The sequence below is a fragment of the Halichoerus grypus genome, chromosome 10 (assembly GCF_964656455.1).
Source record: "Halichoerus grypus chromosome 10, mHalGry1.hap1.1, whole genome shotgun sequence".
Lineage (NCBI taxonomy): Eukaryota > Metazoa > Chordata > Mammalia > Carnivora > Phocidae > Halichoerus > Halichoerus grypus.
The window spans coordinates 109,664,677-109,679,592 of record NC_135721.1 but is presented as its reverse complement, the minus strand read 5'-3'; the positions used below and the strand labels follow the sequence as shown (position 1 = coordinate 109,679,592).

Sequence of the window (14,916 nt, the reverse complement as noted above, 5' to 3'; positions counted from 1 at the left end):
TGACTGTTCAAAATATATTTCAGCATTTCTACAATTTCAGTCATGTCTTAACCCTCTCAGAATTGTAGAAGAAATGACTTAATGGGATTTATAACAACAAAAACAATAGCAGCTGACACAGCTTAAGTGCTTGCTAGACGCCAGGCTCCGTTTTACTTGTTTTTACACACATTATCTTCTGCACCCTTCATAAAGGAACTTCTGAATTGGGGGAGCATAGGCACCCTGTCCTACTGTGACTCCAGCTCTGGAATAGCACAGAACCCAGAGTAGGGTTGCTGCATAGATTTGTTGAGTAAGTGGACCAACAGCTTGACAAGATGTAGAATGTTAGTATTTTAAGAAAATGTTTAACATAAAAATATCCTTCTAAAACTGAGCGCTGATCTATCCAGACTAAGATTCTGTCTCCTACCATAGTTCCAAGGGGGTGGTTTGAAGTCAGGCCTTGTTGTCTTCCTTGGCATGACCTCCAAACTTCAGTGACATGCCCAGATCTCCAATATCCTAAATGATATATGATTGATAGATATTGATCCACCATGTGCGAGGCGCTGAGCTGGTTTCAGTGTCTCCTTTGAACCTACTAACACTCTTAGGATTAAAAACCCATTTCAGAGAAGAGGGAACTGAAGCCCAGAGACTTTAAACACCTTTTTTAAGGTGATACAACTGGAAAGCATTGGATCAAAGGTTCACATCCAAGCCTCCCTAAATCCAGAGCCCCTGCATCTCCCTCTGACTGTACCACACTTCACATGTGTTTGTTTTTAGCTTATACCACCCCTGTGAACAAAGAGCTCTTTCCATTCCTATCTGTGGTCTCAATACTTGGTTCAAGTTTCAGTAGGAAAGAAGAAAGGCTGGCTCTAGTAACAAAAATATGAGGAGACAGGGCTACATCATTTATCGTATGTACTTAACAAACAGGCAGCATGGCATTCTGTCCATCAGTACCTTAGCATGTATCTGTAACAGGCAAGGACTTTTTCTTTAATATGATGATAGTGCTGTTATCACATCCAACAAAATTTAGTAAGTCCTGATGGTACCTGGTCTGTGTCCAGTTTTCTCCAGCTGTCTCAAAAATGTCGCTTTGGACTTGATTTGTTTGAAGCGGGCAGGATGAGGTACTTTTAATATGTCGTGTTCCCTAATAAAATCCCCTCAGTACTCTGTGCGCTAACGCTTGCCACAATATGACTCCGTAGCAACTTCTTCGAGAGATGCAGCAGATGGCCAGTCGTCCCTTTGCCTCCGTAAATGTTGCCTTGGAAACAGATGAAGAGCCTCCTGATCTTATTGGGGGGAGTATAAAGGTGAGAATGTGGTTCAAAAGTCCCGAAAACTTGTCAGAACTCAGGCTTCTAAGTCTGGGGAGACCACAGAGAACAAGAGCCTTATTCTGTTGCCTCGTAATTATGTGTTCCTCTCTCTCTCTCTTTTTAACAATAAGGCAACACGCTGATGTTGTCAGATATTCTTTTGCTTTCGTTCTTCAGTCTTTCATGTTGTTAAGCATTCTCATGTTCAAGGAATTTAAAAATATGAATGGTTTGTCTCAAATTCTTGTTAAGTATTCTGTGGCGTAATACTTTAAAAATTTATATTGGAAAAGAGCTAAATTGAAACACTGCTTTTTATAAGTAGTTTAGGGAATTTTCTCAAAGGGGCAAAAATTATAATTCACTATGCATTCCATGGAATGTAAATATTTCTGACTCCTCCCAAAAAAATGATGAAGAAAGAAAAGTTTCTCTTTTGGCAAAATGATGAACTATTTCAGATGCTCTGGGGAAACAGTTATAGAACCTGAATTTTAAAATACTTATTAAAGCATTACTGAGCTCATAGGAAGTAGGTGAAATTCCCAGGGAATATTCTCCTATCCCTCCCCCAAAAAAGGACAAATCGTGAACCAAAACCAGAACGATGTGTGGTCTGAAGTGGTTCCAGATTGGTAACACACCATGACTCCCAGCCGACATAGGTGCAGATCCTCTCTGTGGGAAAGCATCCCCATTTCAGCCATGTAGGATCCCCAGAGATCAAGATCAAGCAATCAGAGATCACCAAGGACAAGAGAGACAAGCCACTAGGAATAGGAGTTAGCAGATACCATGGACAGTGGTTTAGACAGGACTTCACACGTTAGAGCGGCATCTAAAGCGTATAATATAGCTCTGTATGAAATGTTTAAAGACGTGAAAGATGGAATCATAAAGATGAGGACACCATGAATCAAGAATGACCAGATCTAAAAAAGAACCAAATGGAACTGTTAGAAATGGACAATACAGGGGCAGCTGGCTGGCTCAGTTAGTAGAGCACGCGACTCTTGATCTCGGGGTTGTGAGTTCCAGCCCCATGTGGAGTATAAAGATTACTTAAATAAATAAATAAACTTAAAAAAAAAATAAATGGAACATATAGGGGTTGAAATTTTTTAAATGACTCCGTCTACATTTTAAACAGCACATCAGATACAAGTAAAGACAGAACTTTTGAACTGGAAGATGAATCTGAAGAAATTGCACAGAATGCAGAACAGAGAGACAAGAAGATGGAAACTATGACAAATGATAAGAATATGGAGGATAAAATGAGAAGACCTAACATGTATTTTATATCTATACTGTAGGATTGCCACAGTGTGAAGAAATTAGAACCCTTGAGCATTGTTAGTGGGAATGTGAAATGATGTAGCTGCTGTGGGAAACAGTATTGGTCTCCCTCAAAAAAATAAAAATAGAATTACCATATAATCTATCAGTTCCTCTTCTGGATATATACCTGCAAGAATGGAAGACAAGGTCTCAAAGATATATTTGTACACCCATGTTCATAGCAGCATTATTCACAGTAGCTAAAAGATGGGAGCACCCTAATGTCCATCAGTAGATGAATGGGTATGCAAAATGTGGTCTATACATACAAAGGAATATTATTCAGTCTTAAAAAGGAAGGAAATTCTGACACCTGCTACAACATGGGTGAACCTTGAGGACATTATGCTAAGTGAAATAAGCCAGTCACAGAAAAACAAATACTGTAAGATCCCACTTTTCTGAGTTATCTAGAATACTCAAGTCCATAGCGACAAAGTATAATTGTGGTTGTTAGGGGTTGAGAGAGAGGGGAATAGGGAGTCACTATGGGTGTAGGGTTTCAGTTCTGCAAGATGAAAAGAGTTCTGAAGATGGATGGTGATGATGGTTGCATAACAATATGAATCTACTTAATACCTCTGAAGTGTACACTGAAAAAGGGTTAGGATGGGGGGCTCCTGGGGGGGCTCAGTTGGTTAAGCATCTGCCTTTGGCTCAGGTCATGATCCCGGGGTCCTGGGATCGAGTCCCACATCAGGCTCCCTGCTCAGCGGAGAGCCTGCTTCTCCCTCTCCCACTCCCCACTTGTGCTCTCTCGCTATCTCTGTCTCTCCCTGTCTCAAATAAATGAAGTCTTAAAAAAAAAAAAGGGTTAGGATGGTAAATGTTATGTCTATTTACTACATTAATAAAATAACTGGGGGGAAAAAAAGAAAAGATCACCTAAAGGAAATGACAGAGCAACAACTGACTTCTCATTAGTAACATCAAAAGCCAAAAGAGCGTGGAAGAATGTCTCTAAATGACATCAGGAGGAGAACTGCCAACCTAGAATAGCGTGCCCAGTAACTGCCTTCCGAGAACAAGGACAGAAGCACGATTTCTTCCGATGAGAAGGAAAGCTGAGTTGGCCACCACAGACCTGTACAAAAGAAATGTCTACAGGATGTGCTCAGAGAAAGGCAAACTACCCAGGACTGAGGAATGAGAAGGAATAGTGAGAAAGTGAAACGGTAAGCATGTACATAAATCTAAGCGAACGTGATAAAATAACAATTTGTGGGATTAATAAAACAGACAAATCTAAAGTACTAAGCAGCAGCACTATATGTCATATGTCAATGGCATATGACCCAGGTGGTTACTCTGTCGAACGCTTTATTGACGCTCTTTCCAGGACACACTCTCTCACCTTCTGGGGGCTCTTGCTCAGTGTTCTCTGTGTAGCCCTCTCCATGGCCCCACACCACTAATGGTGCAGGGCCACCTCAGTCTTTGGGCCTCCTCTCACGTCTTTTTGCACCCAGTCCTTTGGTGACTTAGTCTGCTCAAGCTGCTATAACAAAGCGCTGGAGACTGGGTGTCCTAGAAACAACAGAAATTTCTTACAAATTCTCGAGGCTAGGAAGTCCAAGATCGAGGTGCTGGCAGATTCAGTGTCTGGTGAAAGCACCCTTCCTGGTTCGTAGATGGTGCCTTCTCACTCTGACCTTACATGGTGGAAGGGGCTAGGGAGCTCTCGGGGGTCTCTTTTATGAGGGCACTAATCATCTCTCAAAGGCCCTACCTCCAAATATCGTATTAGGCATTAAGATTTAACATTACAGATTTTAGAAGGACACAAACATTCAGACCAAGAAGTGATCTTTTCCATCATGGGTTTATTTTAACACCATCTCTCTGTTCGGACCTCTCCTGTGAGCCTCCAACTCCTATATCCAATTGCTTGCTTACTCGGTATCCCCAGTTGGATGTCTTAGCAGCCATCTCAGAGTTAACATAGCCAAAGCTGAGCTCTGGATATTATCCCTCACACCTCTTCTTGGCATATCACCCCCAACTCAGTACCTCATCCTAGCCGCTCAGGCCAAAATCCTGGAACTGTGCTTGGTCCGTGCTTGCTCTCATTCTCATCGGACAGCCAGTCCATCAGCACACGTCTTTGGTCCTGTCTTCCACCAGCACACACACCTACACCCCTATCACTGCACTGTCCTCTCACCCACCCCGTCCTTCCCTGTGCTGCAGCCACAGTGGTTCCAGAAGTCATTTTCTTCAACCAAATTGAAGAAATGAATGACATATTTGGAGGTATGGCAGGCAGAATTCTAAAGATGGCCACCAAGATTCCCAGCTCATGGTTTTTCAGTCAAACACTACTCTAGGTGCTGCTCTGAAGGGATTGGGCAAAAGTCATACAAATCCCAAGGTAGCTGAGACCTTAAGACACTGAGGGACTTTCTCTGGCTGGTGGCAGAAGAGGAAACGTGCAAAGGACTTGGCACACCACCACTGATTTGAAGCTGGAGGGTAGGGGACCTCAGACCTACAGTTGCAAGGAACTGGATTCTGCCGGCCATCTGAGGCCGCCTGAATGAGTTTTGAACAGATTCTTCCCTAGAGCCTGCAGGAAAGAGCCGGCCTAGATGCTAACTTGACTTCCACCTGTGAAGATAAAAGCTGAGATCATGGAGACCTTTGAGAGATAAGAGCTGGGAATTTTCCAGAACTGATGGAAGAGATGAACAGACCTGTATCTGTAAGCAAGAACCCTGCAGAGCTCTCCTGGACTTCTGACCTGCCCAACTGAGATAGACAATAGTAGGTGCTGTTGTAGGCAACTAAGTTTACTCAGCAGTAGAAACTAATAGAGGGCATCTTTAAAAATTACGAGGGGGTGGGGTAACTGGGTGATGGACATTAAGGAGGGCACTTGATGTAATGAGCACTGGGTATTAGATAAGACTGATATAAGACTGATGAATCACTGACCTCTACCTCAGAAACCAATAATACATTATATGTTAATTAATTGAATTTAAATTTTAAAAAAAATGAAAAAAAATCACGTGTGAAGGCTGCATCATTAACACTTGAGAAACACTGGTTTAGGTAATTCTTTGTTATCTCCCACCAGACTGTTCCCAAACCCATTGCCCTGGAGCCGTGTTTTGGCAACAAAGCTGCTGTCCTCTCTGTGTTTGTGAGGCTCCCTCGAGGGCTCGGTGGAATCCCTCCTCCTGGGCAGTCAGGTGAGTGGATGAGGGCCAGTGACAAACCAGACGTGAACTTGGGTAAAGAAGCGATAGTGAACAGGAGGCACGTGCCTACCTCGTGTCATTGTAAGGATTCGGGGAGATGATCCCATTGTCCCTGGTGTTCCCTAAACTGTCTGTCCAGAGGTTCCTTCCCAGGGACAAGCTGGGATTGCCCCTCTCCCTCGGCCTCCCGGAGGTATGGACGCTTCCGCCCACACCTTCCCTTCCCTTCCCTATGCTCTTCCGTGGTCATCTTACCTACTCTTCGTGGCTCCCAGCTAGCTCCTCCAAGCTGTCCACTCTCAAACTGGTATTTGTAGCACTACTGCCTGTCTTTTGCTTTTTCACTCTGTTAAATATAAGGCACAAACAGCAATTATCACAGCTTAAAGGAAGTCTTGGAAGGGTACTCACAATCCTGCCATCCAGCACCCACCAGTGTTCATTGTTCTCTTTCCTTTCCAGCCCTGGCAGCAGCTTTGTTGAAATGATTGTATAGATTTAATTTTTATTCTTCTTTTTTCATATAACTATCATAAACATTTTGACACTTTGCTATGTAACATTTTACCAGTTTCTTTTATGCAATTCCATCCAGTACACAAATCATAATTTCGATAAACATCCTCTTATTAAACACTAAGAAGATATGGAATACAGTTTCGGAAATATCCTGATTAATCATGGAGTACTTTGGAGGGATACGTCAGACAAGATGCACAATATGGGGGGCTTTTTTTTTTTTTTTTTTTTTTTAAGATTTTGTTTATTTGACAGATAGCAAGAGCAGGAACACAAGCAAGGAGGGGAAGGGGGAGAGGGAGAAGCAGGCTTCCTGAGGAGCAGGGAGCCCGATGCAGGGCTCGATCCCAGGACCCTGGGATCACGACCTGAGCCGAGGGCAGACGCTTAACGACTGAGCCACCCAGGCGCCCTGCACAATATATTTTAGACAGCTTTCAGTTGAAGTGATTCTGGGGGTCAGGGTTGCCTTAGCCAAGGAAAGCCTTGTGTCTGTGATAAAGTATGTCTCAGAATCCTTGCCCAGCCCCGGAACTCCAAAGCCTCCTGAGTGCAGCCCTCAGATCCAGAGCCGCCTCCAGCTGAGCTCTCGAAATGGTTTCTGGATCCTCACGAGGGAGGTCTTTAGGCTTGGCCAGGCCTAAGGGGGGGCTTCATTTCATAGGGGAACAGCTTGATTTGCTCTGACCTAGGGATGTGAGTTCACCTCCTAACTCAGCCTTATCCATGTCAAGGACAGAATGACCCATTGACCTGAACTCTGGAGCGTTGTCTCCTGTTACTTCCCAGCTCAGCAAACTTGGCCTGTGCTCTCTGAGAGCAAGGCCCTGGCTAGAGTAGGGAAGTGACAGGCTTGCAGTACTGTGGCCTTTCCTGCCCTGTCCTTTCCCTGATAGGCCCCATCCCCTTCACTTCCTGATGAAGGCCAGCTCACTGCTTGAGACCCACCCCAAGTGAGACCATTCCCCCATTTTAGATGGTCTCTTCTCTACCCCCCATTTTAGTTGGTCCTTCCTCTGGACTCTGCCTTTGCTAAAAACAGTGTCACTGGTGTGGATTCCCCACTGCACGCCAGGCACATAAAACCTCCACCCCACTCCCCCCATTCCTCCATTTTTATAGGCTCAGTGGAGTAACAGGTGGCACTAACATGGCTCATGAGGACCTCAGCTGGGTGCTGAGCCTCCACTGGCTCATTCACATGTGTTGAGAATCCAGCTCCCCCAGAACCGTGCCTTCCCCACTGAACATCAGGTTAATCAGTTCCTAGTACAAAAAGGAGAATGGAACCCACTAGACCCTAAAGCAAGGGTGGTGGGGGTGGTGGGGCAACGAGCCAGGTACCATTCTAAGATGTTCACATGGGTTCACTCAGTGACTCCTCACACATGCCGTGTCCTGTTATTGTCCCCATTTTACAAATGAAGAAACGGAGGCATGGGGCGGTTAAAGATCCTTATATATTCCAAAGCCTGGCCCCAGAGTCTGTCCTAACCTGTCTAGGATAGATACGAAAATAACTAGTGCTGGCTGAGTGATGTGGAATGAATCTGAATTTACTGATCAAGAGTGCTGCTTTTTCTTGGCACCCTTTTGGAGGCCCGCAGAAAAATGTAGCACTTAGAGCATGACTGCAATCTTTCTTAAATGCTCCAACTGCCAGGCAGAGCTCTTTGCTTCACTGATCTGCTGAACAGCAAGCTACATCTGTTGTGTAAAAAGTGGGGAGGGGAGAAGAATATGTGTGCGTATTTGCATCAGTAAACCCTGAAAGGATATATACAGATTACTGAAAGCAGTGCTCGGGTGGAGGGAGGCACAACGCAGAAGGAAGGAAGGCTTTTCCCCTCTATACTTATTTATTTGTTCATTGCACCCCGGGAATGTTAAAAAAAAAATTTTTTTCTGAAATTATGTTTAAAGACAAAGCAAGCTGCTCCTCACCACGTGTTCCCCGTGGGCTCTCCCCAGGTCTCGCGGTGGCCAGCGCCCTCGTGGACATTTCTCAGCAGATGCCAATAGTGTACAAAGAGAAGTCAGGAGCCGTGAGAAACCGGAAGCAGCAGCCCCCCGCGCAGCCCGGGACCTGCATCTGAGGCCGGGCCGGGGAGTCTCCGTGAGCGAGCTGGGGGGGGGGCCGGCGCGCCGGCGCCATCAGCAGGGAGGGGGCAGGCGGGGAGATGCTCCGTGGAGTGGGCCGAAGACTGGAAACCCTCGAAACATCCGACTCCTCTGCATGTTCACGAGCTTTCTTTGCCGGTTTCTCCCATCTGTGCTCCAGCACCTAACCTTTTACTTTTGCATAGGAAATCATTATTTAAGGGCAGGTCCAGGGGTGACCCAGCTGTTGCTGGAGGAGGCCGGGGCAGAGCCAGTGAGAGAGCTGGGAGCAACACTCAGGTTCACTTGTGGAAAACCGTGCTTGGGGCTGTCTCAACTTGCAAAAAACAGAAGATGTAGTGTTTACAAGTAGACATTCACCACCAGTCGTTCTTGAACATGGTCTTTTAAAAACTAGTCAGATGAATGAATTTGTTCTCATCTGAAGCCTGCTATCTTTTTTAAAAGATGTGCTACTTATTCTCGCATGATGTAGGCGAACCTCTCTCTTGCAGGGAGGAGCTTTTTTCTAGTTGAGAATAAACAAAGGTCCATCTCTTTTGAATCATATCAAACTAAGGTAGAAGGGGGCTATTTTAAATGTCAAGGTCAGCAGTGTTACTTAGAATGTAAACTGATGTAATAGGTAGTTTTCTATAGCAACTTGATTAATTTATTCTTAATCCATTTGAAATCCTCTCCCTCTCTCTGTCTCTCCCCCTCTCTGTCTCTCTCTCTGTCTCTCTCTCTCTCTCACACATACACACACACACATACACACACACTAAGTGCCTAGACTTGAAATAGATCTAGCAATTGGAAAGTTAGTAAGCCTAAGTTTTTCCATAATTGCATTCCTACATTCTTATAAAATTTAAATAGCTACCATTGGCAATCTGCTCTTTTTCTAAAATCTAATTTGCAGCCAGGAAAGAATTTTCTCACCCCAGGGAACGTTTAACCTAGCAGCAGGGACTGAGAGGAAAGCAGAAATGACCAAACTGTGAAAGCTCCTGTTTATGTTGTTGTCAAAAGACAGGAGCACTAAATAAGGTGTGGTCCTCATGTGCCCCCTGCCCCCCGCCCCCCACTCTAGGCCTGACGTTGGCTCCAGCCCTTCTGGCCACTCCTGCCAGGACACCACAGAGGCAGGGACTCGTCCATGTTACATGTCTCCCTTGGGCAGAAAGGAGCATGCCAGCCCTTAGGATCGCTGCATCAAAGAGCAGCAGTGTGCCCTAGAGCCTGCCTTGAGCTGCTGGGCCATCCTCAGGCTGCTGGTGGAATTGCACGCCCAAAGCCTGGAGAAGGACCTGGAACTGTTTGCCGGCTCTCCTCCAGGAGAGGCTCAGCGTCGGCCCTCCCATCCTCCTTCCCAGCCCTGGGTGGTGGCTGTGGGCAGGGCAGTGACCACTGAGAAGGATGAAAAGCACATAGAGAATATGGATAAGGAGGAATAACCATGCCAAGTGGAAAGTGACCAAGTTGAAGTGGGGCGGGGCAGTCCTGCTCTTCTCCGCAGGCCGCTGCCTGGGGGTCGTGGTGTCCCTGTGTATGGTGCTCTGTATTCCGGCATTACGCGGCAGCCTCCACAGGTCTTTCTTCCGCTTCAAAACTTGGGGTTCTCTAGCGTTACCCCACAGGGATGGCCCTCTAGACAACCACACTCGTTTGTGAATTTGGAGAAATTAATACTCGAAAGAGCAAAGACTGCAGCTTTTCACCTTGACATGCAGTGCCTAGAGTAGGAATGCTGTCTCTTTCCCAGCCCTCGCCCATGAAGAGTTGCCTGGAAAGATGTTTTCATGGAAGTTGAACCCTAAAACACTGTCTGATGCACAAAACACCTCTACTTTGAGACTCGCCTCTCAAAAAGCTGCTTTTTCACATCATTGGCAAAGAGCAGACAATTCTAGAAAAGACCCCCTTCTCTCTCAAGCTTCCCACATCCCTGCTCCACATCACGGCACCCACAGAGAGCCTGCCTCAGACTGGCGCTTTCCCCCTATAATTGCCATGAGGCCTCTTGGCAGAGAGAGGGAGGTCGCTGGAGAAGGACCCCCCACAAGGAAAATCCTTGTTTGTTCAAAGGACCAGTGTTTCTTTGGCCAAAGAAGTCTCTTCCCCATGGCTTCCCAGGCCTTGAAATAACATGCACCGTGTCCCATAGCACCTGGTTTGGTGTTTTGCTTTTCTAAAAGATAGTTTATTTTTAAAAAGGAAGGAAAAAGGAGCAAGTGATGTTTACTTCTGCTCCAACAGTGGAGAAACAGCTGAATCCACCTGCTTCTCCTTTGCAGCCAATAGCAAACAGCTTCCTCGGGGCTCAGGCCAGAGGAAGGGAGGGGCAGGAGAAAGAGGCGCTCAGCTTAGGAGCCAGTTACCAAGAGGGAATCATCTGGAACTTCAGAGAAATGCCTGCGTGTCACAGGAGAGCCTGTATATAAGTTAAAATAGTCACGAAAACATTGATGTTGCACTTGTACATAATTATACAGTAGTGTCCAGAATGTTCAGACATTCAGAGTGTACATAAAACAAAACTACGTCGATGTATTTTTATTAAATGTAACGGTGTCTGAGTTTTACCTAATATGTTTTTGTGCCACATACCGGATATCCAAGTCTAAAGAAGTCCTCTCATTGGGCCCTGATACATTGATAACAAAACCAAAAAAAGGGGGGGGCATCCCCATCATGCCAGTGTGTCCAGATGCATCTGGTCCGAATTGGTTGATTCTAGAACAGAAATCGTCTGCCGGTACACAGAGGAGAACTCAGGCGTCGAGTGCATTTAAACAGCATTGTGTGAGGAGCCTCGAAGGCAGCGGGCATGTCGCTGTCACCTGCAGGCTCTGCAGGGGGTCATGAATCTTTCTGTTAGCCTCTTGCTACTGTGCCTGGCCACGGATGACCAGTCTTGTCCTGAGAAGCGTTTCTCTTAGTCTCTCAGTTCAAAGACTCTATGAGATTTTCCAGAAAGGGGTTTTCCAGGCTGCCTTTTGTTCCGTTTGGTCTACAATTTGAATGACCATTTCCCGGGACTGTGGTTTCCTGTACTGAAAACCGGGGTGGGAGTAGGGTGGCCGGTTCACTGACAGATCGCTCCCGTTCCCTCCTGCGGATCCGCGCCCAGCCTGGCCTCCTGTCCGCGCCCCACTCCTCGTCTTACAGCGCTCCCTGTGAGATCAGCTCGAAGAGATGGAGGAGGTGTGGAGAGAAGGCAAGCCACACTTCCCCCCCCTCCAGCTGCCCTGGAGGAAAAGTTCCCCTGGGCAGGAAAACAGCAGAACATCTGGGGGTGAGGCCTGAAGCCCCCGATGGGAGACACACCGACCGGGAAGCCCAGGGCGGACGTGGACGCGCGAGAAGACCAGAGCCCTCTCGGTAGAAAGAAGACATGGGACCTTTTCAGTGCAACTCGCTCCGTCAGTTCAACGGAGTGTATCTGGGGGAGGGGGTGGGGGTTCACTTCCTCCGGTGCTGGTGTCATTTTTGAGAACACCTTTGATCCTTTAGTCTCTCTCATCCATCCACACCCTCAGTGAATACTCCCTGAGCACTTACTAACAACCTGAGCTATTGCTAGGGCAGTGACCGAGACGGAAAGAAGCTCTTTGGAATTACAGCAAAGCCCAGCTCGCGCCCCTCATCCCAGGAGACCTTTCCTCGTGGCGGTTTCTGTGAGAATTGGCCGCCCTGAGGACAGACCCAGGAAGGCAGAGGGTCTGTCCTGGGGCCGAGCACCAGCTCTCAGTCTGAAATGTGTGCCCAATTTACCAAGCTCGGCTCCAACCATAAAAATCACCGTGATGGCAGGCCCGCCAAGAGACGTTTGCCCGGAATCGTTCAAACTCCTGAACACCCTTACCTGCAGGGAGATGATCTGGAGTGGAGAGGAGAACTGGCGCCTTCTCTTTCAAAGGCAATAATGGAATTGACTTTCAGTAACTGAAATTTGTGCACAAAACATTCTAAACACTAGTGAAGCCTGTTTCGTTGAACTAATTCTGGCTCTGGAAATGTTTTTGTTTTATAGGTATTTACGGTTTTTGTTTTTGTTTTTTTTTTGGTTTGGATTCAAGCTTAGTTTGTTAATATGTATAATTTAGCATCTCTTGCACTCATGTAAATATGGAGTAAGTATTGTAAACTATTTCATTGCTGGGGACTGTGGGTGTTATACATACATTTAGGACTGCAATTTTTTGGTATTTTTTGTATTGTAAAATAACAGCTAATTTAAGCAGGAACAAGAGAATTAAGGGAGGTCTGTGCATTTTAAACACAAATGTGAAGAACTTGTATATAAACAAAAGTAAATACTATAATACAAATTTTCTTCTGAAATAAAAGTAGATCTGGTAAAAATGCGGTTTTTGCTCCAAGTGTTGAATTTTGATTTTGTGTTGTTTTCCTTTATTTTTACAGTTTGGTCATTAGAACCTTACGAAAAGGGGGGAAAATGCTTAAAATGGTTACCAGTTTTCAGACTAAGAGGAAGCACTTGGCATTGAGTGAAGGTCAAGGTATAAAACCAGCAGGGTGGGCACCTCGGCTACCTCTTGGGGTGACGGGGTACAGAGAGCCCTGTGCAGCTTGTGAGCAGACTCCCAGCGTCCCCACTGTAGCTGGCATTGCCCTTGAAGCGACCGTGCTGGGGGTGGGGGGGCGGGGAGGAGATCGGTGTGCAGGGCAGCTCTGCCCTGGCATGGGAGGGTCCCCAGGGTAGGGGCCTGGCGGGGGCTGGGCGCAGCCCAGGCACCCCAGCTGCCCTTGGTCTTTCACCTTCTCGTTCTCTCATGGGTTCCTGAACGTTTAGGTTTTCCAGACTGCTCAGTCTCAGGTGTGCTGACAGGTTGAGTACTCCATGGCCACAGCGTTGTCCTTGGTTCGGAGGTTTTGATCTTCTCACCCAGAAAGCTGTGTCTGTGGGTGCGGCACCTGTGCGTGGAGCAGGGTCAGAATGGTGCACTTCGGCGCCCTGGTGTGGAGTGCAGGAGCCCCAGCAGGAAGGTCGGCGTAAGGGGGGTGGAGAACCGAAGAGGAGACACAAGGAAATGCCGTGGTTGCTGGAGGGGAGGGAGGCCGGGGCACCAGGTCCTGCCAGCCCACCAGCGCTTGGGACTGGGCTGGGGAGGTAAATGGTTGGACTGGTGGCCACTGCCAGGGTGGAGAAGACCACGAAACTGTTCAGGGCGGGAGGGCTGTGGGAGCCACCAAGTGCTTAAGACAGGATGAAAACCTGGGAGTGTGTGGTTTGTGGCAGAAACAACACCGTGTGCTCACCAAGCCCGTTAGATTTTGCCATTGGACCCCCCCCCCGGGGGGGCATAAACTGAGCTGTGGCCAAAGAAGGGATGGACACCAGTTCCAAACTTGGCCCATACGGTGCTCCCGCATGGGACTCCCTGGAGGTCAGGTGCCAAGGAGGTTGGAAGGCACGTGGGTCACTGAGTCACCAGTTAGAGGCAAGTCACCTGCTCAGCAAGAGCTGTGTTCTGGTCTTTGCCTCACTAAAAGGAAACTTCCACTCTAACTGATCCACTGAGATTGGGGGTTTATTACCACGAGTGGCTTTTCTTACTCTCGCTGATAGATTGGTACCCTGAAGCTCAGGGCAACCGTCACCAAAACCTAAAATGCAGGGCTTTGGCTTAGGTCGTGGCCAGGTGGCAGGCAGGGAGCAAACATGGCGGCAGTAGAACAGCTGGGGTCCCCGCCAGGCAGGCGCAAAACATCTGGTGAGGCTGTTCAAGTTCAGCCGTCTACGTGTCTGCTGAGTTTTTAGCTCAGAGGGAAGAAGGTCAAAAAAGAAACAAAGAAAGAAACCCAGAATGTGGCATGTGTTGTTATTGGCTGCTTCTGGCGAGGCACCACAAGGAGGACTTGACTTCCAGAAAGAATTAGCCAGTTTACAAGCCAAAGGGAAAGGGATGGAGGATCCTGAAATCCAGAGTCTTGCAGTGCTGGAAAAGCCAACTCCTCCTGCTTCTGGCCTCCAAACACTAAGAGGCGCTCACGATCCACAGAGACCCAGTAATTCTCGGCCTCCAGGGGTGAGAAGCAGGTGGAGGGTATGGTCTTCCCGCCTGGGCCTCGGAACCTCAAGGCCAGCATCTTGAGGGAGAGGCAACAAGGAAGCAAAGATAGAAAGCCAACTTGAGAACTGCGTCCAGGAAAGAACCAGGAATGTCATCACTGACCCTGGATCTGCCTGGGAAATAAATAAAAAGTGTAGGTTTTGGGGGCTCCTGGGTGGCACAGTCGGTTAAGTGTCCGACTCTTGATTTCAGCTCAGGTCATGATCTCAGGGCAGTGAGATCGAGCCCCGAGTCAGGCTCCGTGCTCAGCCAGGAGTCTGTTTCTCTCTCTCTCTCCCGTCTGCCCTTCCCCCACTCGCTCTCTCTAAAATAAATAAATCTTTA

General features: G+C 47.2%; 2 protein-coding genes across 3 annotated transcripts in view; one reads left to right on the top strand and one right to left on the bottom strand.

Annotated features, from left to right (window-relative positions):
* The window catches only part of ATRN (attractin), a 156,688-nt gene extending 143,825 nt beyond the window's left edge, over nucleotides 1-12,863 (top strand). Inside the window, exons 27-29 of one of the 2 annotated variants that reach the window (XM_078057008.1) lie at nucleotides 1,212-1,319; nucleotides 5,746-5,864; nucleotides 8,360-12,863. In XM_078057008.1, the coding sequence (XP_077913134.1) occupies nucleotides 1,212-1,319; nucleotides 5,746-5,864; nucleotides 8,360-8,861 (729 nt within the window). In that variant the 3' untranslated portion in view covers nucleotides 8,862-12,863. The remainder of the gene's footprint in view (nucleotides 1-1,211; nucleotides 1,320-5,745; nucleotides 5,865-8,359) is intronic. The other variant, XM_036093386.2, reaches the window with a different exon arrangement.
* Nucleotides 11,938-14,916, bottom strand: part of GFRA4 (GDNF family receptor alpha 4) — a 17,775-nt gene continuing 14,796 nt past the window's right edge. The window contains exon 6 of the mRNA XM_036093394.2: nucleotides 11,938-14,608. Coding sequence (XP_035949287.2) covers nucleotides 14,276-14,608 — 333 coding nt within the window. The 3' untranslated portion in view covers nucleotides 11,938-14,275. The remainder of the gene's footprint in view (nucleotides 14,609-14,916) is intronic.